The 26,560-nt window shown below is 34.7% G+C and overlaps 2 protein-coding genes and 1 pseudogene across 3 annotated transcripts; 1 reads left to right on the forward strand and 2 right to left on the reverse strand.

Annotated features, from left to right (window-relative positions):
* Window positions 1-773: 773 nt before the first annotated feature.
* Window positions 774-19,918, reverse strand: LOC7487520 (1,4-alpha-glucan-branching enzyme 3, chloroplastic/amyloplastic). Of its 2 annotated transcripts, XM_024588701.2 has the most exons (21): window positions 19,448-19,918; window positions 19,293-19,364; window positions 19,120-19,184; window positions 18,240-18,926; window positions 17,360-17,532; window positions 17,173-17,262; window positions 16,550-16,625; window positions 15,491-15,598; window positions 13,141-13,231; window positions 12,895-12,996; window positions 12,270-12,372; window positions 4,333-4,470; window positions 4,199-4,270; window positions 3,984-4,088; window positions 3,685-3,762; window positions 3,470-3,577; window positions 3,176-3,256; window positions 2,698-2,802; window positions 2,381-2,466; window positions 2,220-2,274; window positions 774-1,392 (listed from the first exon to the last, which is right to left on the reverse strand). In XM_024588701.2, the coding sequence occupies exons 1-21, from the start codon at window positions 19,798-19,800 to the stop codon at window positions 1,360-1,362; spliced, it is 2,781 nt and encodes a 926-aa protein (XP_024444469.2). In that variant the 5' UTR covers window positions 19,801-19,918; the 3' UTR covers window positions 774-1,359. The 2 variants fall into 2 exon arrangements, with proteins under 2 accessions (XP_024444469.2, XP_052311910.1); XM_052455950.1 differs by lacking the exon at window positions 12,895-12,996.
* On the forward strand, window positions 14,522-14,630 carry LOC112326315 (U6 spliceosomal RNA; annotated as a pseudogene).
* Window positions 19,919-22,262: 2,344 nt separating the features above from the next.
* Window positions 22,263-26,338, reverse strand: LOC112324533 (uncharacterized). Its single transcript, XM_024587945.2, has 3 exons — window positions 24,481-26,338; window positions 24,236-24,327; window positions 22,263-23,750 (listed from the first exon to the last, which is right to left on the reverse strand). The coding sequence occupies exons 1-3, from the start codon at window positions 26,336-26,338 to the stop codon at window positions 22,263-22,265; spliced, it is 3,438 nt and encodes a 1,145-aa protein (XP_024443713.2).
* Window positions 26,339-26,560: the final 222 nt, after the last annotated feature.

Below are 26,560 nucleotides of genomic sequence, written 5' to 3' on the forward strand. Positions count from 1 at the left end.
CAATTTTGATTCTCTCATTTTCAGTTTCTTGCAACACAATAAAATTGAATTCTATTTCATGAAATTGAGTACCAATATGATGCGAAGACTTTTCTAAGAACTTAATAATAATTAAAAAAAACAAATTAAAATAAATTATCAACTCCAAGTCTCAATCAACATTGTCAAAATTGAAAAAAAATCAGTGACCGAATAAAAGGGATTAAAACAAATAAAAGAAAAAACTATATTCTAATCCAAAATATTTTATGTATGTAAAAACAATGTTTTTTTCATACCTTTTAGGTTTTTGTTAATATTATTAGTCAAGAAAGAGGCTTTTCAAACCCCCCTTATAAATTTTATTTAAAAATACATGCATAAAGAAAAATAAATCATGTTTTCAATAAAGGAAACTTATTTGAAATGATAAGAAAGAATTAACTAAATACAAAATTAAATCCATTCAATAAATTTTAGTGGACTGTAGACATAGCACGGGACATCAAACTAGAAACTAGTGAAAGCTAGGCTGCAAGGATATGCGATTCTACCTAAAATTAAGGCAAATAACATCAATCATATTTGTTTGCTATTATGTGGAGTTTGAGAGCAACAAGAAAAACTTAAATAATTTATTTTTCATTTATGAAAACCTGTTTTTTATTTATTTTACATGTAAAAATTTATCTTATAATAATTTTATTAACAAGGAAACCTTAGAGGTTCTAGATTTGCAACACCTCTTTACGTAGCTATATATATATATATATATATATATATAAAGAAAGAAAGACCAAAATGTTTTTGAGTTTTGAATATCTACTGAAAGTCCAACATGGCAATGGTGGAATGCACTGATAATAACAATACTACTAAAAAGGGGCTCTGGTTTCGATCATAAATCTCCCTCGTGAACAATAATACCTTGTTTGGAAGTCCAGTTCCACCTAGTTTACATTCTGCTGTGGACCCTCCCCTGATAATGGTAAACAGCGTATCCATGTTCACAAGCAAATTTCGACCATTTTACATTCTACCATGTAGACAACGATGGGGTATTTCCATTTGTTACTGAAGTTGTCGAGGTTGGCATGCAGAAAACCTTCTATATTCACTTGGTCCAGTCTCACAAAGATAAGATCACTGTCCAAACTCATGCAGTGAAGCCTTCGATGCAGCAGCAACCGTTTAACTGCTAGTACCTCAAAAAATTATCATAAACCATGGAGCGCAATATGTTATTCCCATCTCATGCATAGTTTGAACATTCGATATTTCATGAAACTGCTCTTGGAAATGACACAGTCGAAGTAAGCAGTGGGTTTTGAGTTGCTACCCTTCAAGTTCCTTGGAGAAACCAAAATGACAGAAGACAACTCAAATTCGTAATATGCGAGTTAATTTGTAAACCTGTAGAAAAGAAACAAACTTTTGGTCACACAAATAATTCCTGCAAAATCAACTGTTATGTGGTTAAAGTAAACAATCGTAAGAGGACAATTTGTTAGGTGGCATAGTTGATGAGGATTTTTTTTCTTCCATATAGTATAGGGTATTCGGATCCATGAATATTTTCGTAACTAGAACATGATGAGTAGAAATGGCACAGGATGCTACAGCTTTGATTTCAAATGCGACAGGAACCCTAACATACCATTAAAACATGCAAAAGCAGTGCCATTCACACGAGCAACAAACACTGGCAATAGCTAAATGGATCTTCTGGAATGAAGACCCAACTGCATAAACTCTGATTGCCATAATCACAATTCATTACAGCTCAAACAATGTTTAAGCAGTATGCATGACACTCAATTTGAAAGGAAAGTAGGATCAAGAATTCAGTTGCTACCATTTCCAGGTTTTAAGTTCAGAGACTAGCATCAATTCAGAAGAATTTGTACAAGGGGCAGCCACTTGATGACCATAAAAGATGAAGCAAATTCAAGCTTACTCCATGGCATGTGGATGTGATGGTTTGCATGTATGGTTTAAATATTCATGAAGTTTATCCCAAACTGTAAACCAGATTGGGGTTCCTGGCATGAATGCATATTGAGGATTAGGAACGAAATCTTAGTTTGACAGTAATAAATTGCTACCAATTTTTCTGTTCTTGCTCTTTCTTCACTATTTGTTAATAAAGAAAGCAGTAGATTAGGTGTCTGGAGTCATCTGGTATAGGTTAAGCGTCCAAAGTAGTGAAAAAGAAAAAAATATGAAATGCAAATACTAACCTGAGCAGTCCTACTAGGCAGAGGCAGTTCTAAGCAATTTTGGAGGCCATCAGCTCTGCGCATATATGGATGTAATACAATTAGAAAAGAAAAGAAAAGGAAGAATAAATTTGGCAAAAACATTTTTATACAAGCGAAAGATCCAAAAGAGGAATAATTACTTTCTGCTGATTGTTCTTTGAAGATGTTGCTGAGCATCTACAAGTCCCTGGCCTCCATACTTCTTTTCATCAGTATTTAGTATGATCTGCGACATCAATACAAGTTAAATAAGAAAAGGACGTTTGTTGAAGAGTAGAATCAGACTACCAGGAATGTTTGGCGAGGAGCAATGAACTAGAAGATATTTAGTAGTGCTAAGACTAAAAAAGTATTCTGTATTATGCTTTGATCATATAATCCTCAAAGCAACTAAAAACTGAGAACAGCATATCTGACCCATGAATATAATTATAGAACAGGCATCGACCATACATACTTGATACTCTCCAGCTTCTTCCACACCTACACTATATCTTTCATATGCTTCAGTTGGATGAAAGTTGAATACAAAGAGGAGAGGTCCTCTTATGTATGATATTACCTGTAAACATCAGTGAATCATCCAATTACTGAAAATATTACACGACTTGCCATACACCAAAAATTACCAATAGCTAATATAAAGTGAGTAGCTGTATTAATACCACAAAAGGTCTGTTCAACTATGGCTAGTATCTTAGTCTCAAACTTTGGCCATTTTAGAATTTGAGTTCCAAGAAGTTTCAAATGTCTTTGTTATTAGAGTTTTAGCATACCTAAGGTGCTTTATACATGTTTGTACATTCTGATTCTGAGAAATTTTACAACAATGCAAGCTTCTAAGAAAGGAGCAAGATATTTTTCAAGTTTTGATACACTCAAATGCACATGGACGTGCACAAAGTAATTTGTATGGAAAGAAAGTACACCCGTACCATGGTAGTGTCATTCACATGGTGAATGTGTGGTAAACCCCTTGAAAGCAATCTGTTATTTTCATCCAAATTCATAAGGTCCTAAAACACAGGGAAAGTCTATTAAACTGGTAGCACAACAGTCAATGTATTTGAAGTCCAAAACCGAAAGAATATAAAATTTAACAAAAATAAATCTGCGCATATTATATTAGAACATGTATGGTGCAAACCAATTGGAAGCTTCACCTTCCAAATCTAAGCTTAAAGCAGTACAGCATAAACTGTATTAATATGGAGGAGTAAAACTGATACCTTATCAAAGGAAAATAAATTGTGATGCACTTCATTTGACAGAAGATACCAACTACGATGAGCAAGCGAATATGAGAAGTTGTTGCTTGGCATTGGGAACTCAACCCTCTAAGACAGAGAAAATTCATAAACACAAGTCAAGTCTTCAAATTGTAGATGCTTCACCTAGCCAATATATAAGATGAAAATAAAAGGGACTGAAGCCAAAATCTCACCTTGGGATGCCCAAATTCATTGCCCATGAAATTGAGGTAAGCACGCCCACCAATTGTGAAGGTAATCATTCTGATCATCTACGTCAAGATGAATAAAATATATTGAACCAAACACTCGTGAAATGAAAATGTGGGAAAAGAGAATGGAAGTTGATTTATGCTCACTAAGTTCACATAAGGAAATATCTCTTTAACTGCCATTCAGAAATGGATATTTACTTAATCTCACTTTACAGTGCCACTAAAACAATTAAAGCTGATTACACTCTGCATATGCGAAGGCTAGTGGCAACACTTACTTTGTGTAGTGAACATCCTCTAAGCAAAGATTCTGTCGAGCCAGGAGTGTGCTCGTTGATTTCACCAAACAATATCTCAGCAAATGACTGCCCTCCAGAGATACACTGACATGCAGAACATTATAGAAGGATGTGAACGATATTCAAACATGCATACAGTAAAGTCCCATGCAAACATTTGAGCTAGAACAAAGATTTATTGAAGGGATGATTACTTGATTGTGATTTTCAGCATATATAAGCATCTTATCAGCATATTGTCTGTTGCCCATTAAAGCACTGACTATCTGCAGCATAGAAGCAAATTTAGTAAATGTTCACCTGAGAGAAAGAAAAATCAACAGCACACCTTGCTCATGCTCCATTCATGATCTGGAATATTCTTTAGAAAAGACGTCCACATCTCTGGTGCAGAAAGGTTGACATAATAATCAAATCCCAACCCCCCTTGTGAAGTAGGCTCACAAAGTCCAGGATAAAATGTTGCCTGAGCGACAAACAAACAGAACTTTTTTAGAGCCACATAATTTTATTTAAAACCAGCTCAGCTAACTAATTAGTGCTAAATGTTATCTAGATAACAACACAAAGGCATTGAGACACAATTACCAATTGCAATAAAAACACAGACGAGGATATTGATTAGAATGTGGCCCAAACAAAAGCATGCATGATCAAGTGGTTTCACTGCTTTCAGTAGACTTCATTGCATCCGAACTTTTTGCTTATGCATATAGCAGTTATGCTTGAGCAGAAATGGTGAAGAGAGCATAGGGCTTTAGGGTTTGCCAAAAAAGATTTGATCATTGGGAGAACAGGATCTGTCTGTTCAGTTAACACATGGTTTCTTCTGATTTTTATCTTTTTCTTTTTCCTTCTGGCATGCTGGCATTTATCTTGCTATCCATGTGGTAATTTTTTGCCATTTGAAGAAAATGCAAAAAACTATCATATCACATGTTTTTTAGGGTTCTTCCAACAGTTATCAATTCATGCAAAAATTGACCACACAAGAGAGACAAAGGATGCTAACCGACTATTCTATCTTGCCCATCAGAAATATGGCTACAAAACACAATTGATGTAAATGATATTGTTATATTGTTTACATCTCAAATAAATATACATGTGTTAATCATAGAAAACAATGATTATTCATCACAATAAAAAAGAGCTAAAATCGATCGTGAATTAGAAGAATCGACCTAGCTGGAAAAGTCCTTGATCAACCAGGAGAATTGAAGATGCAGTCGACCTAGAGGTTATAATCTACCAAAAGAAAGCAAAGCAATTGACCAACAAAGTTTTGAATGCCCGCAAATAATTTGAAGATATAGTCCTATTCAGAGCATGAGTCACTCAACAGAATAGATTAGCTTGGAATTCATTTGGTTATCAATAGAAAAAGAATTTAGCTTGTATTAGGATTTAATAAACTTTTTTATCTGATATCAATATATGTATAGGATTAGGATTAGGATTATCAATGTAAATAAAATTTAAACTTTATAACAATATGCATAGGGCCAAATACTTACAGTAAATGATGGTAAGAAGCAAGATCAAGTTTCTAAATCCTCAACCAAGTCTAAATATTGTGCTATGTCATTCATATGCCTTGAGATTATTTGACTTCAGGGTATGTTGGGTGAACTTGGTATTCCTCAACCTCTTACTCCTCAACACCAATGTTATTCAAATTGTTGCTAATCCAGTCTTTCATGAACGCACCAAGTACATTGAAATAGATTATCATTCTATTCGTATAGTACTTAACAGATATATGATTACTCGCTCTTACATTTTCATTGAGTCCCAAATGATTGATGTGTTTACTACGCTCTATCTCATCATTGACATTAATTTATGGTTGACAAATTGATGCTTCTTTATCCAACAACATCAATTTAAAGGGGGGTTTTGGCTATACTATCTTGTTTTAGGAAGACTGATTGATTTAGGTAGTTTGGTTTAAGGAGATTGATTGATAGGAAATTAGGTGTACATAACTAACTTTTTAGAGAGATTGTAATTAGGTCCAGGAGCGATTACAGGGTGTAAACATGTTAATACTTGACTATTTAAAGAAAACAGATTCCCTATTAAGAGGCATTCAGACCATTTTGACATAATAACTTTTGGAAACATGACACCGACAGTTGTGTAGTTTTTAGAAAATGAATCCAGAAGGCTCTAGAATCTAGATACATCCGTTTTTTGAATAAGAAGATGAAAGGAGATAATAATCCATTCTCAAAATCACTACGGCAGCAGTTATCCCCAAGCTTGATGGGCTCCTTGTAAAGGGAGAGCTCCAGACAATAAAGGCTCATCGACCATGTTAAAGGATAAAGTTGGTCACGGATGCTAATACTAGAAAAAGGAATAGACGATGGAAAGTCAGAGGGATGGTTTGACAAACCCAAGATATGCCTCATAGTCTCATAGTGAGGTCTATAGATGTCCTCCCACCACACAATTCTTCCTTATAGTTAAGGGGTAATGTTAAGCAAGCAATACCTCAGCAACAAGCCAAAACATTTAGGCATAAAAGAATTGCTGAAAATGACTAACACAAGTACCAATCACAACATAAATCATCCAAAGCCAAGTGATGAGTTGTGATGAACTTGTCAGCCATCACCAATATCTCTTAGATCTTGAAAGGAGATGGAGACAAGAACTGTTGTCCAAAGCTCGTTTTAGGAGAATCCAATGCATGGACACCTTGATAAAAGGAGGATACACATGCCTAAGAAATATGTTTTGGATGTTACACAGACTAACAAAATGGTCGAAAACAAATTGCCACAAGTACCAATTAGGTTCTTAAAAGTACACCAAAATTATCAGTATTGGACATGACCTCACCTGCTCTTATGCAAAACAAGTAAAAATTGATCTTAAGTTGATCTTTGTTAAGAACATAATCATCAAACAACCACAAACCTTAACAAAAAGGATGGAGAGGGTTCTTATCTCTACACCACCCCCATCCTAGGAGGCTAAGGAGACAAATAATGGAAGAAATCTTTAGAAAAATAGACAAAGCTAATGCTAAGACAATGAAAAAGAATGTGAAAAAGCAACCAACTTCAAAGATGAAAAGGCAACAAGGTAAAGGCAGGGATCAATCAACAACCACAATGACAAAACAAAATTGTCCATAATGTTAAGCACCCTTGGAGATTGAACAAAGAAGACAAACACCATAACATTGTCCAAGTCATTGATTGTTGTGCAATAAGAGAAAATAGTGTTAGCTCTCGAGCAAAAGCAATGAGAAAATGTGTCAAAGAACCATCTCAACCCAAAAGCTTAAGTTGTTAGGTGAGGTCTCAGGATATGATTTATATTATTCTCTAACACACCCCCTCAAGTGAAAGCCTTTTGGGCTTGAAACTTGCACAAGCTCACTTTACCTTGTGCTTAATTTTTATCAAATAAATGGGGATTGTGAGATTCGAACTCGTAACTGCTTGGTCATCAAGGCTCTGATACCATGTCAGAGAACCAATTAAACCCAATAGCTTAAGCTGTTATGTGAGGTCCCAGGATATGATTTATATTATTCTCTAACAAAATGCTATTAAGAAAGCCACCTCAATAAAAGAAGAACATGCACCCGTTGAAAAAGAGACAACACTGACAATGCTCGAAGACAACAAAAATGTCAAAACTCCAAACGAGCCCATGAGCTGTGAGAACGCTTCAACATATACGTTTATCCAAACAAAAAACCAACTAAATGAAAAAATCAACATGATTATTGAAGTTGATGGCTTCTTGGATGATGGCATGATGAATCAAGGTTAGAAAACCCTTCCTGATGACAACACATGGGAGGAGAAGGCAAAACAACTAGAATTCTAAGTCCTTATGCAATAGGTAAGTGAACAAAATACTTTAAAGGTCCGAGGAACTAGAAAAACCTTATAATGCATAAATGAGCGACAATGAGGGAGTTACATCAACAAACATGGTGTTCACACTATCATACTCCTTCAAAGCCAAGTCTGGCCAACTAGCTTATTTGAAAAATGACTATGATAATAGTGCAAAAGAAAAGCATAAATTGTTAAGGTCAACTAGTCAGAGCCAGCTATTTAAAGAGTCAGGACTCACATTTCCTATGCCAACATTGGGTATGAGACGCCATTTGAAGCATTGTACCAGTACATAAGGTCTTGGTCAATAAATTATTTCATGGCAATTATGGTTTGATAAATCCAAGACCAAAATAAAATTGGTGTAAAGGTAGTCATAATATCCCTCAATAGATCATAAAGTGACCTTATCCATTTATCTTGATTTTTCCTGCATAAACAATCAAGTTGAATATGATGTCTTCATTATAGGTCTATAAATACTCCTAGAGTTTGGAGCAAAACCAGTCACAATCAATCACGATAACTAAGGATTCATTACTTATTATGAATCATGTCTTTGGAGAATATAGGTGTAAACACTCAACTCTAGCTCCATATCATATTATAACCACAAACCTTTAAAAAAAAAAATCTTATTTTGTTTTTGCAGTAAGAAAATACAAAAACTAATGACTTAGGTCAACATGGATCAAAGTACATGACAAGACGAGTTCAGTTATGGCATTATCCTTATCAAAATCATTGATCAATCAACCATGGCTAATGTCCAACAAGAATATCATGACAATTTGAGAAATGCAAAAAAGCACATGACAATAACCACAAAACTATTGCTAAAATTTTCTATCAAGTACAAGCTTGTGAAATCCTTAACAAAAAGTTTCAAGGTTTTTCAAAATAAAAACGGTCAATTATATACTCTTAGCAAATATATATTACACGAGATATAAGACTAGAATATTGTTGAAATGTTTAGGACCAAAAAAAACCTTGTTGGTCATGTTTCATGAAAGGCATTCTGGAACTCATCAAACTAGAAATAAGATGATGTGGCTTATCATGAATCATGACTTTCATTTACCAAGCATAACCAAAGATTAATTCTGTAAAAAGATACCAAGAACATCAACAATTTGGTCCAATCCAACATGTGCCTTCTAATGAACAAAATGTAGGAGTCAAACCATGAACATTCATAGGTTGGGCAACGGATATCATTGGCATGATACACCCTCCATCATGAAAAGGGCATAACTACATTGTGGTAGCAACGAATTACTTCACCTAGTGGGTTGAAAATAGTGATCAAATTCATTAAAAAACATATCCACAAATTTAGACACTCAAAAACTATCACTACTAACCAAGAGTCTATGTTTACTAAGAAAGATATCAAGCAATTCGCATAGCAATATAGATTCAAAATAGTCCACTCAACTCCTTATTATGCCCAAGTCAATGAAAGTAAAATCGACTAATAAAACTATAATCATCAACATTCATAAATTGGTTAGAAACAATTCTAAAGCTTAGCATAATGCTTTGTTACAAGTAATATGAGCGTCAAAGAATTCATAGAAGATTACTTAAAGAACCTTATCATTTACCCTAACGTATGACCATGATGTCATGTTACCTTTAATGTTAAAATTATAATTACTCAGAAAGACTGCAAAACAATTTATATTATCAATTAGTCATGCTAACTAAGAGAAAAGTCAAAAGGGCATTACATTATTTGCAAGCACATAAAAATGAGGTTGAAAGGGGATGCAACAAACATGGTCCATTGAAATATTTCCTAGAGAACAATATGGTGTGGAGGGTCCATATGTTTTTGCTAAAGTTCTAAAAAGGGATGCCTATCACCTAACATATCAGGATGGGATCTACATTATCAATTGGTCAATGATATGTATTTGTAGTATTATCCCTACTAAGGATGGTACTCTTAAAGAGATTGAGAGGTTGATTTGGAGATCACAACCATAAATAGCTCCAAGTGTATGCTGACTGTGCTCTAGGCTTGGTTGATTAAGCTTTGATTTGGCTTAAATTTTGTGTTTCTCTAATTAAAACATGAATTTAAGTTATTATTTAGAGTACAATCAATTAATTGATAGAACAAATTTATACAGAAAAATAAAAAAATAAATCAAAGTTGTTCGATGTTTAAGTATCATTGATCTGAATTGAATTTTTTTTCAAGAATGAACTTTAAGCTTTTGTTTCTTCACAAGGGTTTGGTTTGTATGACCAATTGAATGAGCAGGTTTATTAATTAATTATAATCAAAGATATTTTTGTTTGAAGACTAATACACTAAGATTAAAATAAGCTTGTTTCCTTCAAAGAGATTATGAAATACAGATTGATGGAATTATCAGATGTGTAAAAGGACAAAGTTGTCCGTTACAATAGCTAGAAAGCTTAGGAAAATCCCTTTCTAAAAGCTAACCCTAAAATTCTTCATTTAGCTTCTATTTTGTATGGATTGTAGAGGTTCTAGTTTCCAAATAGATTATTTTCTTTGTTGATTTGTTTATGTCTAAGGTTAACGAGATCAAAGCAACCTTGAAGTTTTAGGTGAAGAAAAAGAAAAACTTCAAAATGGGTATTGTTGTTGGTAGTTGTGATAAGGAAGGTGAACAAGCCTCCTAGAGTGTTCACATGTCTCTGTACATCGTTGACTTCTTGTTGAAGAAAAACTAGCAAAATGTCACACAAAGGTTTAGAGATCAACAACTCTTTGGTAGAAGTTCCAGGTGGAGTGACAACACCAAAAAAGTAACACCTCATTTCTTTTCATAGTATTTTTGTGATAGATTTGAATGTACTTGAGATTACAAAAATGTTGAGCCATAAAAGAGCTATATTTTTCCATGTGTTAAGGTTTGTGAGATTGATTTGTAAAAAGGATTCTATCTTTGTGACGTTTTCTAGTTTTATCCACATGTATATTAATACATTAGCTCGTCCGAGGAACATAGTTGGAGTGGTGAGGAAAAGGAATTGAAGATATCATTTTACAGAGGATTATAACTCTAATTTCATTTCTTTTTTATGAGTAAATTTAGTGGAAGGTTAGATTTTATAGGTATGGCATTGATTATTGGGCAAGGTATTTGATTATGGGTTAGACATGCATGAGTGGAAACCTAAATGTTGAGCACATGTAAATTAAAATAATTGGCTGAAACGATTGACATGTCAGATATGTTTTAAAACATGATCGACTAATTTTAGGTGAACAATGTTCACATATACTTCATTGATTTAATTGTTTGACTTCAATACAAGTGTGATGGGGTTAACATTCCTTCATTTGATAAATACAACAATATAGGGGCATTTTGTACTCCTAAAATATACACATACCAATCATAGAGAATAATGATTGTTCATCACAAAACAGATAAAAAGTGTTGAAATCAATCATAAAGGAAGCAATCAACTAAAAAAGTTGAATGAGCAAATGACCATGATATTAGAGATCACGGTCAACCAAAAAGAAGCAATCAACTAACGGAGTTTGAATACACTAGATAACTAGAAGATACAATCCGATTCAGAGCAGGAATTCTCATCAAAATAACTAAACAAAAATCAAAGATTAGCTTAGGATTCACTTGTGTATTAATAGAATAGGAGTTTAGCTAGTATTAGAATTTAATAAACCTCTTTATCTAATATCAATATTTGTATAGAATTAGGATGACCTATTTAAGTAGGATTTGAACTCTGTAACAATATAAATAAGGTCAAATACTATTGTAAACGATGATCAACCTTTATTTATCTTTTCCCATTGAGGGTTTTATTGCTTTTTTTATTGCTTTTTTTATAGTTTTTTTTCCCTTTTTTTTCCTACATTTTAGATTCCATTAATCTCTTTCTTCCTAAACTCCTATCTTTTTTTGTACGGTGGTACTTCTTAGAAGAGATAGCCCTTTTTAAGAGTTCAAAATATAGAGTCCCCACTTCTCCTTTGATAGAGATAATTGTCGTCTCATCACATGTTCAATCCTAAATAAAATTTTAAGTGAAAATATCTACCAAACAATGAAAATTTATATCAATTAACAAACAACACGGAGTTAACTCCCCCCACAACAAGTAAAAGAGTACATGGAAGAAATTGCAGTGAGCTATACCACAAAATTAGACCCTGACAATGATTAGAAGGAACTTCCTAACCTAGAGAACTATAGCAAAGACTTGCATTATATTTACATGGGGATGGTGTACCACTAAATTCAAGGAGATGACTTCAAGTCAACAAAAGCACAAGTTTTTTTTTTTTTTTTTGCAGTTCATTAGCTTGAGAAGTTTCTTCCAAAGAAATAAACAAGGAAGGCCATTATAGTAAACTACAGCATAAACCATAGTTACCTACATCTTCAGCAATTGTTATGATATCAGGATGAAGAGTATGCAATAGCTCATTTGCCAAAATGAGATACAAGAATGCATCCTTGTCAACATGTTGATTGCAGTAACTGCAATAAAACAAAACTTGTTTCAAAACACGCCACAACCTTGAGTGCATACATTGAAAAAATTCTTGAAAAATAAATGATAATTAAAACTAGTGACACGGATAACTTACCAGAACCCTGCTTTGAGAAGAACTAAAGACCTTTTTTTGGACAAATGGGAATAGGATCTTTTTCCTTAATAGTAGTTGCTCTTTCTATTTGTACCACTAACCCATAGCTCCTATTTCCATTAGCCTCCAATTCATTTGTACCATGCCTCCAATTCATTTTAGGGATTATTGTCATTTGCTCATCTTAGAAGCAACATATATAATTTGGATAAGCACCAAAAAAACAAATCATCTATTCAAAGGGTACAAAAGCAAATTAGGGGCAGATTTGATTAATTGAGAGGACTCGAGCAATGTTTGAGAAATTAAATGATCCTATAAAGTCAAGAAGCTATGAAAACAATTAATAGATATATGGGAAGAAAATGAAATTAAGATTAGGAAATCAAGATTGACATAACAGATGCCTTACTCTTCCAGGTTGCCAGTAAAAGAAGCAAAACCATTGTGTGTGTACATCATTGATGAGAGTGAATGAAACTGGAAACCATCTATGTGATACTCCTCAACCCACCTGCTCAAAGACAACATCTTAAGAAATGCCATGAATTATGTACTGGAAAAGTATATGATGCAATATGTTTCAAGAATTATTAGCCAACAGGAGATACTATAAAAAAACAGAATTTTTGAATGATTTCTTGTGCTTCACATTTACCAATTCAGATTTGAGAGTAGATACTGTAATACTTCTTGGTCGCCATATTTGAACATTCTAGTACCCCAATATTTGTGATGGCCTCTTTTACCTATTCAAAGAGGGGAAAGTTAAATATGGAAATAAAAAAAATATGTGTATATATAACAGAAGGACACAGGCTTATGGAAAAGTTCGCAAGACCATTGCACCACCTTGTGTTGGTCAAAGAATCATCTCAACCCAAAAGTTTAAGCTGTTGGGTGAGGTTTCAAGATATGATTTATATTATTCTCTAACACACTCCCTCAAGTGAAAACCCTTTGGGTTTGAAACTTGCACAGACTCACACTACCTTGTGCTTAATTTTTATCAAATAAATGAGGATGGTGAGATTCGAACTCATGACTGCTTGGTTATCAAGACTCTGATATCATGTCAAAGAACAATCTTAACCCAATAGCTTAAGCTATTAGGTGAGGTCCCAAAATATAATTTATATTATTCTCTAATATATTTTTGGGTTGAGATGGTTTTTTGGCATGGTATCACCTTGATGACCAAGCAGTCACAAGTTCGAATCTCACCATTCCTATTATTTGATAAAAATTAAGCATAAGGTAATGTGGGTATGTGCAAGTTTCAAGCTCAAAGGGCTTTCACTTGAGAGGGTGTGTTAGAGAATAATATAAATTATATCTTGGGACCTCGCCTAATAACTTAAACTATTGGGTTGAGATGGTTCTTTGATGGTGTTTCAATATTTCACAGAAACATGTGTGAACAGAAAAGAAGTTAATCTTAACACGACATTGAAACGGTGGATTGCCCATAAGTGCATATGACTCCCTTAAATACTTCACACATGAGAGAAGAAACACTACTAAGATCTTCAGTGAAGGAATGTTGCATCCTCTTAGAACATTCATTATTTGTCCAAGTAAAGCAGGTAGAAGATGAAGATTAAAAAAGTAAAAAGTAAAAGCATGATACATAGACAAGTATTGATTTGGACATGAAAAGGATTTTACATTAGGGATATGGACTGAGATTATTACATTATCCTTGATGTTTGCAACTAAAATTAGGTATACAACTCATATAAAACAACATGGTGTAACCTCTTTCCCATGCTATTTTGAGTATATAAACTATTACTCAGCTATATAGGACCATGGGCTTTTGGTAAAGGAATTGTTATGAAGATATGCTTGTCTATGAACATCTAGAAGGAAAAGTTTTGTCAGCATGATTCTTCAGTGCATGTTTTAACTCATTGGCAGAGGTGGATGTTTGGGCAGATTTACTACCAATTAGGTAGAGCTTTTTGTCCCTCTTTGAATAGGAAATACTTGGAAAGCTTATACAAGTATGGGATTCCTTGTGAGATAAGAAAAATTGTACTTATAGGACCTGTGAAGCATCAAATAAAATTGGAAGGATACAGAGAAGATTAGCTCCGCCCTTGCACAAGTGTGATATGCACAAATTGAGAAATTAATATTGAAATTGACTTCCCTAATTAGTATTAATCAGGAATTCTATTTTAAACTAATAAATAAGGCAAGTTACCTGTAATCCGATCATCATAATAGAATAGGTACCTTTTCTTTCAATTTATTGATTTTATGCCACAACATTCAAGGAGTAGAGATAGAACACTAAATATACACGTTCATCAAATTGCTCCATATGATTTTCTAGTACATTAGGAAAAAGAAATTATTTGTTCCTAGATTTCTTGCAAAAACAACAGACAATGTCAAGGCATGGAAATCTGCTTAACAATTCTGCTTTATGCAACCTCAAGCCTTTAAATGACCACCAACTCTGTCACTAGAGTAGATTGACACGCCTATTGTCAATCCACATGCTAACTTTTCGTATGTGTTCCTGTTATGTGCTGATTTACCTTGTGATCACTTAGGTCATAATAATACTTATATATAGAAAGAGCAACTCATATTTCCATTAGATGAGAGATTGGTTACTTAAAGACCTCTGTGAGACTACCTCGCACACAGACATCATATTGCCACCTCCCCATCTCCCTCAGCAACTACATGACAGAAGCACAAGGCTGGCTCGGTTAAAGCCTAATAAAACTATGAAAAAGAATCGGGCTCATCTTCATTTTCTTTTGCCAAAGACAATTAAGCCTAACAGCCTCTTTATAAGTGTAGATACATAATGTGCACATCGCAGGGCAAGTCATTGTGATAAACCATTCTAAGGTGACATCTTACACAGAAACAAAAATTATACTCTTTCAAGTGAAAACATGATGTATTTCGCTTCAAGCTAATCAAGAAGCTGGTAGGAAAACAGAGAGGTGACAAACATATTTCACCGATTATAAGATCAGTTTTACCAGTGTGAAAGTAGCAATCATTTGATCCATCAAACAGTGATAGTCCAACCATCTCATCTGCAGCTGAGTAGGAATGCACAATATCTAAGAACACCAGCAGTCCCAATCCTGTAAAACAAAAGGCCCCAATAAGAGAGCCTCAGCTGAAAATTAATTGATGAATGACAAACATGATCAATGTGTATGTTAAGAGAGAGTGTTTGTGCCAAAAGGAGACAAGAAAAAATATGCCTGGATGAATATTGAAGGTAGAAGTCAATTTTAAACACTTTTGTATTCAAAAGTTTATAATTGGTTGTTTGGGGATTATTTTCTGTTCACATACAAGGTGAATTAAGAATTTATTTCATATATACATCTCGTCTCTATTGTATGTTAAGGGCCTAGAAACAAGTTGTAAATCTACACATCATAAGAATTTTAACGAGATGATACAAGACCTTTAGCCTTGTTATTTTTCTTTCACCCTAATTGGTGCAATATGAGATTCCATGCAAACATAGTTATTATATAAGCAATAAAAGGTAACTACAGCCACTCAGCCCCTAGCTAAGCATAAATGAATTTATTAGGTTGTGTTTGGTTTTGAGTTTAAAGGGGTTAAATGTTAATTAACCGCCTTTAACCTTGTTTGGGATATTTTTTAGGAAGGGAAAAGTTAAGGGGCTTAACACCTACCCCAAATGGGGGTTGAGCGTTAACCTATGAGAGGGGTGGGGTAACAATTTTTTAAGGGAGAAAGATTTTAAAGTTTGTGCAATATATTTTTCAAAATTCAGCTTTCTTTTTCCCTCTCTTTTACACCCAGCCAACAAATTAGTCTCGACGTTATACCTTATTTATTATTGTTTTTATTATTTAAATTTTTAAATTGACTTAAAAATTATTGGTCCAACAATTGTATATAATTTTTACACATCTACCAAACATCCTTAACACTTTACCCTTTAACCACTTTCTTACACCCTTAACACTTAACCTCCAATTTTTTACCCCAAACCAAGCACAACCTTAAGGTTAATGAATCAAATGAATCAGTATCAGATGAGGAATGATAACCGTGTGCTTCATCAACCAAGCGTTTGAAATCATCAGGAGTGCCATATCGGCTACTAACCGCATACAAATTGGTGACCTGCATTGCCATAGAGATGATCGCCCATCATTGAACAAGGAAAAAAAGTACTTGATGGGTCCAAACATGCAAACATATGTTGAGATTACAAAACCAATAAAATCTTGAAAGAAATTTAAGAACGCTAGTAAATGGGCTAGTTGTATGATATACAAGTAAAATTGAATATATTATGTATTGTAACATGCTCCATTTACATAACACAATTAAGTAAACAAGAGGTTGTGATAGCAATTAGCATTGAATATATTGTCTGTAAGATGTTCCATTTATACAACACAATTAAATAAACAAGAGGCTGCAATAGCAATTATCATTAAGATGCAATTATTCTCAAGGGTTTAAACTTCATTAGAAATGGGATTGAAAACATTAAGATTTTACAGCATCCAGTAAATCCAAAACCTGCTAATTGATTAGAATATGCGTTTCAGCTTACCACCATAAAGGAACAAATTATGGATGTCAGCAATTCAGGGAAACTTAGATTCACCAGGTTTTTCAATTCTAAATAAGATACAGAGTGTGGGAAGAGTGCTTGACTCACCCGATAGCCAACAGTGAAATAATCTTTGTGTTCAACAATTCCAATCAACTGGATTGCATTATATCCAGCTCCCTTTACATGAGGAAGGACCTATCATGAGAAAAATCATAGTGAGGAACAGAAGTATGGGTTGCCATGTTACTCTGTGTATAAAAATAGATCAATAAAGAAAAACATGAATAGCTACCTTCTCTGTGAAGTCAGTGAAAGAAGATATTTTTGGCTCTGAGCCACTAATACCAACATGGCACTCATATATACGCAAGGACTTCGGCACTTTTGGGTGTTTGTTTTTCCATTTGTAAGCATGCTCTGGGGGTGGTTCCCAATGGATGGCAAAAGCTTCGTTCCCGTTTGTATCTGATAATCATGAACAAAGTTCAGATGAATCCAATAATTAATATATGCAGAGTATATTCATCGAACTAAAGAACAGTAGAAATTTTGAAGGCAATGGGAATATTCCTGAAACAGAGCGAGGCACTAAGATTTCAAGCAAGCAGAACAACACTGGTTGTCTAGAAAAATACTATCCAAGAGAAGCTGTTTCACCTCATATGCATTTCTAATTTCGAGAAGGTAGGGTCCCAGTATTAGTCTGGAGTAAGGGAACCAGTTATAACAACTAGGAAAGAAAGGCGATCTTTAAGAGCCCAAATTAATCATCCATGATGAGAGAGGATGAAAGGCAGACAGAAGGAGGGAAAGGTCTTGCCCAGAGATATACATTGAGAGGGCCATATAAATGGAAATCAAGTCCCATGTTTTCCTTACGGTCAAATACAAAACCCCACCTTCAACACTAAGACTTGTTCAGTACGTGGTTTTTTCTTTCAGGAACGAAGAGTGGTGCTTGTAATTCTGGGGGCTGTATACACATGCAGGGTGAAGGCGAATCATTGTGTGAATATAGTTAATTTCCATTCAGCCATCTTTTATTTTTCATTACAATAATATCACCATCAACCAAAGAGTACTTCGATGCTTAGTTAACAAAATTAAACAGGATTCAGTGCTCCCAGTAAAAATATTAGAAAAGCAACAAATGAGTTGCGGAATTTGTTTACCTGGTTGCACATAAGTAGCCCAAGCAGGCACACGTTCCAGTGGTCCACTAGGAGTGTTAAAATAGACCCTGTATTTGCTTCCATGAGGAATAGCTGGGGTGTACTTTTTCAACCATGCTTGCCTTCCTTTACGTGTCTCAAACCAATATGGCAGAGGAGGCTTCTTAGCACGAATTTTCTCAAGCCATACAGGGTCACTCTTGATATTATATATATCATATTCTTTTCCTTCATCAATCACCGTACAAGGAGGTAAGTTACTTGGTGGATCATTTTTATGTGGTTGTTTCCATTCATTGTATCTCGTTTCTGCATCTGGGAAAGGTATTTCTTCCAGTTCTTCTTGTGTTTGAGGGCCATTAGGACCAAATAATTGCTCATATAACTTTGCCGGCACTTCAAAACGTCTATTTACAAAAGTATCTTCTCCAGGTTCCCAGTAGTCATCATTTGCTTTCTTGAAGATTTCTTCAATACTAGCATCGCCACTGTCACCTTTATCGTAGTCATCCACATAATTATACTGCTGAAAATAAAGTTGTTCAGGTTGTACTCCATCCTTGAGTTTATCTTCAAGAATAATAAACCAGTAGCCATAATCATCATGACCAAAATGACCTTCTCTAGCAGAGTTTTCCGTGGGTGACCACCCATTAAAGTCACCAATTAATGAACAGTAGCGAGCACCTGTATCCAATTCACCATCCCTTATTATTTTTCAATTTCATCCAAACAAACAAGAAGTTGAAAACAAATCAAAGCTATCTAACCGGAAAGTAAAAAAATGAAGATTGATGAAACGGAAAACTCAATAAGTGGTGGTGGTGGTAACAAATAGCAATGAATCAAATCGAATAGAATGTGGTCTGAATTCAATAACCTGGAGCCCATTCCATAAAATCCATCCGATGCTCTGGGTGACGATGCGAACCCATAAGCTCAAATCTACACAACAAAAGTGAAGTGTTTTTTATCCTGGTTGGTTTAATCTCTTATTATTCAAAAATAAAAAAACAGAGAGAGAGAAAGCGGGTGGAATGAAAGGAACCAAACCCATAAGCAATGTCCTTCAGCATAAGGTTTCGTTTGAAAAGTTCATCTTTGAGGTCCTTCAATGATTTATACCTGCAAACAATAGGGAACATTTATTTAAAAAAAAAAAAACACTTGGTGGTTTCTCAAAGGAGAAGAGTTGATTATGTGCTTACCTTTCCCTGAGAAAGTAAGCTAACTGTTTGTGAGAAATGCCAAGTCTGGTGAGAAACCCAACTGGGTTTATCCCTTTTTTCTCTTCGTCTTTTTCTGTTTCATCATCACCTTTCTTTTTCTTCTTCTTCTTCTTACTACCGTTATTATTCAAGTCTTGCTGTTGCTGTTCTTTTTGGTTTGCTGAGGCTGTGCATTTTATTATTCGGACTTTGTGGGAGAAATTTAGTGTGGTATGAGGTTTGTTTTGGAGAAAGAAATTGTTAGGATAGAGAGATTGACATTGACAGAATCTGGTTGAGGACACTGAGATTGAGGCTGAGAAAGTGTTTAGTGTTGAACAAGTCACCAACATGTTCGTCGTTCTCAACTGTAAGCAGCACACAGAAACACAGAAGACTTCGAGAGGCTTTCGGGGTTTTAGATAAGAACAAGAGGCTTTTCTTTTGAGGTTTTAGACTTGACTCCGTTCTTCGAGTGTAATTGGAGGCCGTTTGTTACTTTCTTAGCTTTTTATTTAAAAAAAAATGTTAATTTTGTTTTTAACAAAAAAAAAAATATATATATATATATATATAAAAAAAAAAAACCTCATACTTTTAATATTATAATAATATATTTTAAATAAAAAGATAAAAAATTATCATAAGTCACAACATCAACAACAACAACATAATAATAATAATAATAATAATAATAATAATAATAATGATAAATTGACAATATAGTATGGTTAATAAGATGTTAAAAATAATGATAAAATTTATGGTTATGATTATACTAAATTTATGGTGACCGCTACTTTATTGGAAAATTTATAACTCTTACTTACTTGTTGGTCGACAACAAGTGCTCGAGGTATAAGATGATTGAGATTTCTTTGTTGGAAAGCAACACGTGAAGCACTGAAATGTTCAATTACAGGTTTTTGTTATTGTATATAGGGTTGTTATGTCATGTAATTAGCGAAGCCTACTATACACTTGTGGTGTAAGCGGTACTTTAGAAGTGACTGTGCCTAAATTAGACTAAGTTTGTTATAATGCATAATATGTGGTCACGTGATATCCAATATGAGGTTGAGAACCTTCAAACATTTTTATTAGAGTACTTGTTATTTTCAAATATCCTAAGACTTTTTTTTTAGATGTGTTGGATAAAATAAGTGTTAATCTACCCTGTTTAGACTCATTATGAATTTAATTGAGTTAATTTGTTATGGCATGCATGGTTATGTCACTAACTCAATTTTATTGTGGTAATTTATTTTGATTATATTTTTCATCTCTAACTGGATAGCCTTAAAACAACGTTATATAGGTTTAAATTCTAATAAAAAGGCATTCCTTTAAAAAAGAGTCATCGTTGGTTTATTGGATTTTGAAGAATTGTTTATGACCGCTTAATCATACCATTAGATCCCTAAAAAAAATAAGTATAGGGTTATGTTGGAAACATAAAAGCACCAACATATTCACTATAGGTCGAAATAGGTAATTACATTGGAATAGATAAGAGCATGAGGGACTGCATACAGATACTAAAGTTTTGCCTCTTTTACTATTATAGGAAATTATATGATGAAGAGACATCATATGAAGCACTTTTTGCAGGTTATTCCATTGTCACTTGTGTTGGTAGATGATTATTCGAACCTTCGTGGCCAAAAGAATGGCATTTATTAGTTGCGTGAATCGACTAGTCATTATTCATTATAATGATGTTCTTGTTTTCAACATCATTACTAATAAGTTATGGTGTTAACAAATTACTCATGTTGAGTGTGTCAATATGTTGATTTGATAGATAATCTATTTAATTAATCATTATCAACCTATTAATTAATCATTAATTCTTTGATCAATATGTTAAATGTTCTTCGTTTCTTTTTCCTATCAAAGAGAAACTATAGTTAGAAACTTCATCCTGGATGGAGGCATATAGCAACCTTGTTGATCAAATGGAATGTGAAGTTCTTAATTTATGTTAATCTGACAGATAATTTGATGATTGATCATCATCAACTTGTTTATCGATCATCAATTTCTTGATCAATATGCTTACTTGTTCTTTATTTTTTCCTTCCAACAAGGAGAAAATACAATTAAAAAATTTAATCCCAAAAATAAGCATGTAGCAACCTTATTGATCAAATGGAATGTGGAGTTCTTAACTTTAACAAGTTACAAAGAGAAGATAGATAATGCAAAAATTGGAAAAAAAACATAAAGAAAATATATAAAATGGTAAATAAATAAAGTTATAGATATAAGTTTTAAGAAAATAACCTATGATAAGCAAAAGAAAAGCAATAAAAAGCATAAGTTTATGAATAAATCATATAAATTATGTATATAGGGCTAACCATTATTCCAAGTTGTTGGATGGCCTATTTATAATATTACAAAGATAGAGTTTCATGTAAATATAAAATTCTAATCGTATATAAATTGTTTATAACAGAGAAAAATCATAGTACAATATGTATTTTTTTATTTGTATGCATCCTTTTCACTGTTATATTTATTCATGTCAATCTATAAAATCCACTAGTTAACTTGTTAAAGGCTCTTATTAGTATTGTAAGACTTAATTGAACAAATATTGTTCTTAATCATATAACATGTGGATGGATTATTTCTAGTATAAATAAAGCCCTTTATATTCCCTTATTTAGGATAAATGTAAAAATATTGACCCGATTTTTATGTATAAATCAATCAGAAAATTAACCTTAAATAATGTGCTAATTTGAGTATAAAATGTCATCTTTCATTGTTTTTTTTTTTTGGTAATAATCGGGGCTAATAAGCCTTTCTAAATTGAACGAGTAACAGTAGACCCAATCAGGTCATAATACAATAAGGGATAAAGCCCCGACGGTGGTTCTTCTAACACATCTGATCCCCTGTCTAATAAATCCCTAGTTAGCCCATAATTTGCCAACCAATCGGCCACACAATTGGCCTCCCTATACACATGATAAGTTGTTACTTCCCAATCCCTCCCTAACATACCTATAATATGCATAATTATATTATAATTCATGTCCACTCTCACACTATCCCCATTAATGAGACCCACTACAACTTTGGAATCGGATTCCAAATCCACCTTCCTAAACCCTCTATCCCATGCAAGTTGAAGCCCAACATAGACCGCCCATAACTCTGCATTAACTGACGAACAAATACCAATATTCCTTGCAAATCCCCCTATCCACACTCCCAAATGGTCTCTAATCACTCCTCCAGCACCTGCCACTCCTGGATTTCCTTTGCTGCATCCATCCACGTTTAGCTTGATCCGCTCTTCTTGTGGGTATTTCCACCCAACCTGAGTATCTTCCTTACTGCTTCTTCCCTCATCATTACCATGCCTTTGAGTAAACTCAGTATCCCGGACCATTCTTTTTATAGCAAGAATAGCCCTAAACCAATTACCCTGATCTACTCCAAAAACTCTATTGCACCTTTCTTTCCAAATATACCATAGAGCTATTCCGAATTCCAACGACCAAGCCCCATGATCCGTATTTCTATTTCTGGCGGACATATTTGATACCAGCCATGCATACCAATTTTGACTGAAGAATAACTCTCTATTCTCTACCTTTACGAACACCTCCCAAATTTTGCGAGCTTTAGGGCAATCGCGCAACGCATGGGTTAATGTTTCCACTTCAGTACCACAATGATCACAAAATCTATTAGCTGTTAAATGTCTCCGATATCTCAGGTCATTGGTCATAATAGAATTATGGGCTACCGTCCAAAGAAACACTTTGATACGCTCCATGCCTTGCCACTTTCTAATCAACCTCCAAATAGGGTCTTGATCCATCTCCCCCCTTTCCTCTAAAACCATATAAGCAGTTCGGACTGTAAGCTTTCCATTTGAAGAATGATCCCAACCCACCGTGTCGTCTATTCCATCTTGCATTGGTGGAGTGTATCCAACAATGCTCATCACAATTTGTATAGGAATTAGATGGGCAAACACATCCCATTTCCAATTGCCCCTATCGTCCACCATATCAGCCACCGTATAATCAAGAGTCTCTACCTGCACCTCCCTCTCTAAATGATTAATGATAGGCCCATAACTCTCCAACCAACTGTCTCTCCAAAATAAAATCCGTTTGCCATTCCCTACATTCCAGGTTGCATTCTGGTTCACCGTGTCCCATTCTTTACAAATGGCCTTCCACAACACTGAGTCAGACGGTATTGCCACCGGATTACCTTCCCTTCTCCTAGTGCTCATATACTTGTCCTTTAGAACTTTTACCCAAAGATGATTCTCCTTCATCATTCCCCAAGCCAATTTCATTAAAAAGGCTCTATTCATTTACTTCATTTTCTTTAACCCCATCCCGCCTTCTTCCTTCGGCCGACACATCTTGTTCCAATTCACAAGATGGATTTTGTCTCTACCTTCTTGTTGACCCCATATGAATCTCCTGCATATTTTCTCTATCTCATAGCACGTATGTTTGGGGATAACAGCAGCTTGCATCGGATATAAAGGGATCGTGGAAAGCACAGATTTACAGAGAGTTATCTTCCATGCCAGAGACAGATTACTAGCTTTCCAACCTGCTAATTTTTTCTGCATATTGTCTAATAAGTAACTATATGTATTCTTAGTTACTTTTTGGTGAAGTAAAGGCACCCCTAAATACTTCCCCATATCTTTAGTGATTTGAAAACCACTTCTCCTGCTAATATCACCCGCCAAGGAGACTGATACATTTTTGAGAAATATACTTTTGTCTTTGTATTACTAACCTTCTGCCCCGACGCTGCACAAAAAGTATCAAGACATTTAGTAACTCTCTCCAGCTGATCCATACTTGCCTCTGTAAACAACAACATGTCGTCTGCAAAACATAAATGAGAAATCTTCAACCCATTCCTTCTCATTCTAAAAGGCTTCCAACTATTATCCTCCACCTGTCTGTTTATAAGTTGAGAAAGTTTTTCTAAGCACAAAACAAATATATATGGGGATAACGGGTCTCCTTGTCTTATACCTCTGTTAGGACTGAATTTCTGAGTTGCACTTCCATTCCACAGCACACTAAGTGTTTGTGTTTCTATACTCTGCATGATGACTCTTATTAGATCACTAGGAAGTCTAGCATCAATGAGAGTTTCTCTGATAAACTTCCAGCTTAATATATCATAAGCTTTTTCAAGATCCACTTTAATCGTCATAAAGCCTTTTTTACCTTTCATCTTGCGCATGGAATGAATGACTTCCTGGGCAACGATAATATTGTCTGTAATTTGTCTTCCCGGCACAAAGTTGCTCTGCACTTCACTGATGAGATTTGGCATCAAAGCTTGTAGTCTCCCCACTATTACTTTTGACAATGCCTTTAAAATCACATTACAAAGACCAATTGGTCTAAACTGATGTAGGTACTCAGGCATCTGGACTTTTGGAATCAAGACTAAATATGAGTGATTTATTCTCGACATGTCCTTATTGCTTGTAAAAATGTCTCTAACATACCTGCAAAAAGATTGGCCAATCACATGCCACTGAGACTGATAAAATATTGGCTGATACCCATCCGGTCCCGGGGCTTTATAAGGCTTCATCCCAAATATAGCCGCCTTAATTTCATCGTCTAGAATTGGGGCTTCTAGCTGATTTATATGGTTTTGATCAATAATTGGAAAATTACCCTCCAACCGAATATCTTCCCGAGTCTCCTCCTGATCTTGCCAAAATAATTTTTGATAAAACTCCCTAGCCATATCCTTTAACTTATTTTCCTCCCAAACCCAAACCTGCAGCTCATTCTTCAAAGCTTTTATTTTATTCCTTTGCCTTCTAATGATGGTCTTCGTGTGGAAATAGGAAGTGTTCCTATCTCCAAAAGAGATCCAATTACATCTTGACTTCTGGAACCAGTGAATCTCCTCCTGTCTAAGAATTTGATTATATTCAGCCGATAGGTCATCCTCCAATTGGTACAGATGCGGATTTCCTCTAACCGCTATTGCTTTCTGAATTTCGCCTAATCTCGCCAAAACCTTTCTTTTCTTCTGGAAAATGTTGCCATACACCCATTTATTCCATATCTTCAACTGCACCGTCAAACCTTCTAAGGCTGTTGGCACCTCTGCATCCGTCTCCCATTGATTTTTCAAGAATTCTGCAAACTCCCTATGTTGTAGCCAGGCTGCTTCAAACCGAAACGGTCTTCCTTCTCCTTGAACTGTAACTCTCTGCTCCTTGAGCTCTACCAAGATAAGGTGGTGATCTGACCTAACCCTTGGAAGAACTAACACATTAGCATCTTGGAACAGCTGCCTCCACTGAGCATTACCAAAACACCTATCCAATCTTTCCTGAACCCGCATATAACCATTTCTAATACCCCCTCTCCATGTGTATTTCGGACCTTTGCTGCCTAAATCTATCAATTTACATTCTTGAACCCATTTAGCAAAACGATGAATTCTACGATTATCTACTCCAACTCCCCCGGATTTTTCCGTAGCCATCAGGATCTCATTAAAATCCCCAATAACCATCCATGGTAATCTGACATTTCTAGCCAAATTAGCAACTTCTTCAAAGCACTGTTTTTTTAAAATAGCATTGGGATTAGCATAAACTACTGTAAATAACCAAGCCTCACTGCTCCCTTTATCAACACTTCCATGTATAAAATGCCGAGAAGAATTCAATATCTTAACATTAACATTCGAATTATTCCACATCAACCATAATCCACCCGACATCCCTTGAGCCTCAACTCTAAAGCTAGACTCAAATTTCAGTTTTTCAATAATTTTATCAGCTCGGAACCCACTAACTCTCGGCTCTGCTACTGCCCCTATTTGAAATTTATGATTTTTCCTCAAATCGTGCATCACCGCACAAAATTCTCCACTTCCCGCACCTCTACAATTCCAGAAAAAGAATTTCATAAAATACTTGATAGAAATATACTTACAAGCTAAGATGAAATTCATCTTCCTCCTGTGTTGTCCATGAGGGAATCTCCCTCATCCACCATCATCTCCTCTTCAGAATTTTGAGAAACCACCATGAAGTCTCCTTCTTCCCCTACTTCTGCTCCCTCTTCCATCAGG

This window comes from Populus trichocarpa, chromosome 1 (assembly GCF_000002775.5).
Source record: "Populus trichocarpa isolate Nisqually-1 chromosome 1, P.trichocarpa_v4.1, whole genome shotgun sequence".
Lineage (NCBI taxonomy): Eukaryota > Viridiplantae > Streptophyta > Magnoliopsida > Malpighiales > Salicaceae > Populus > Populus trichocarpa.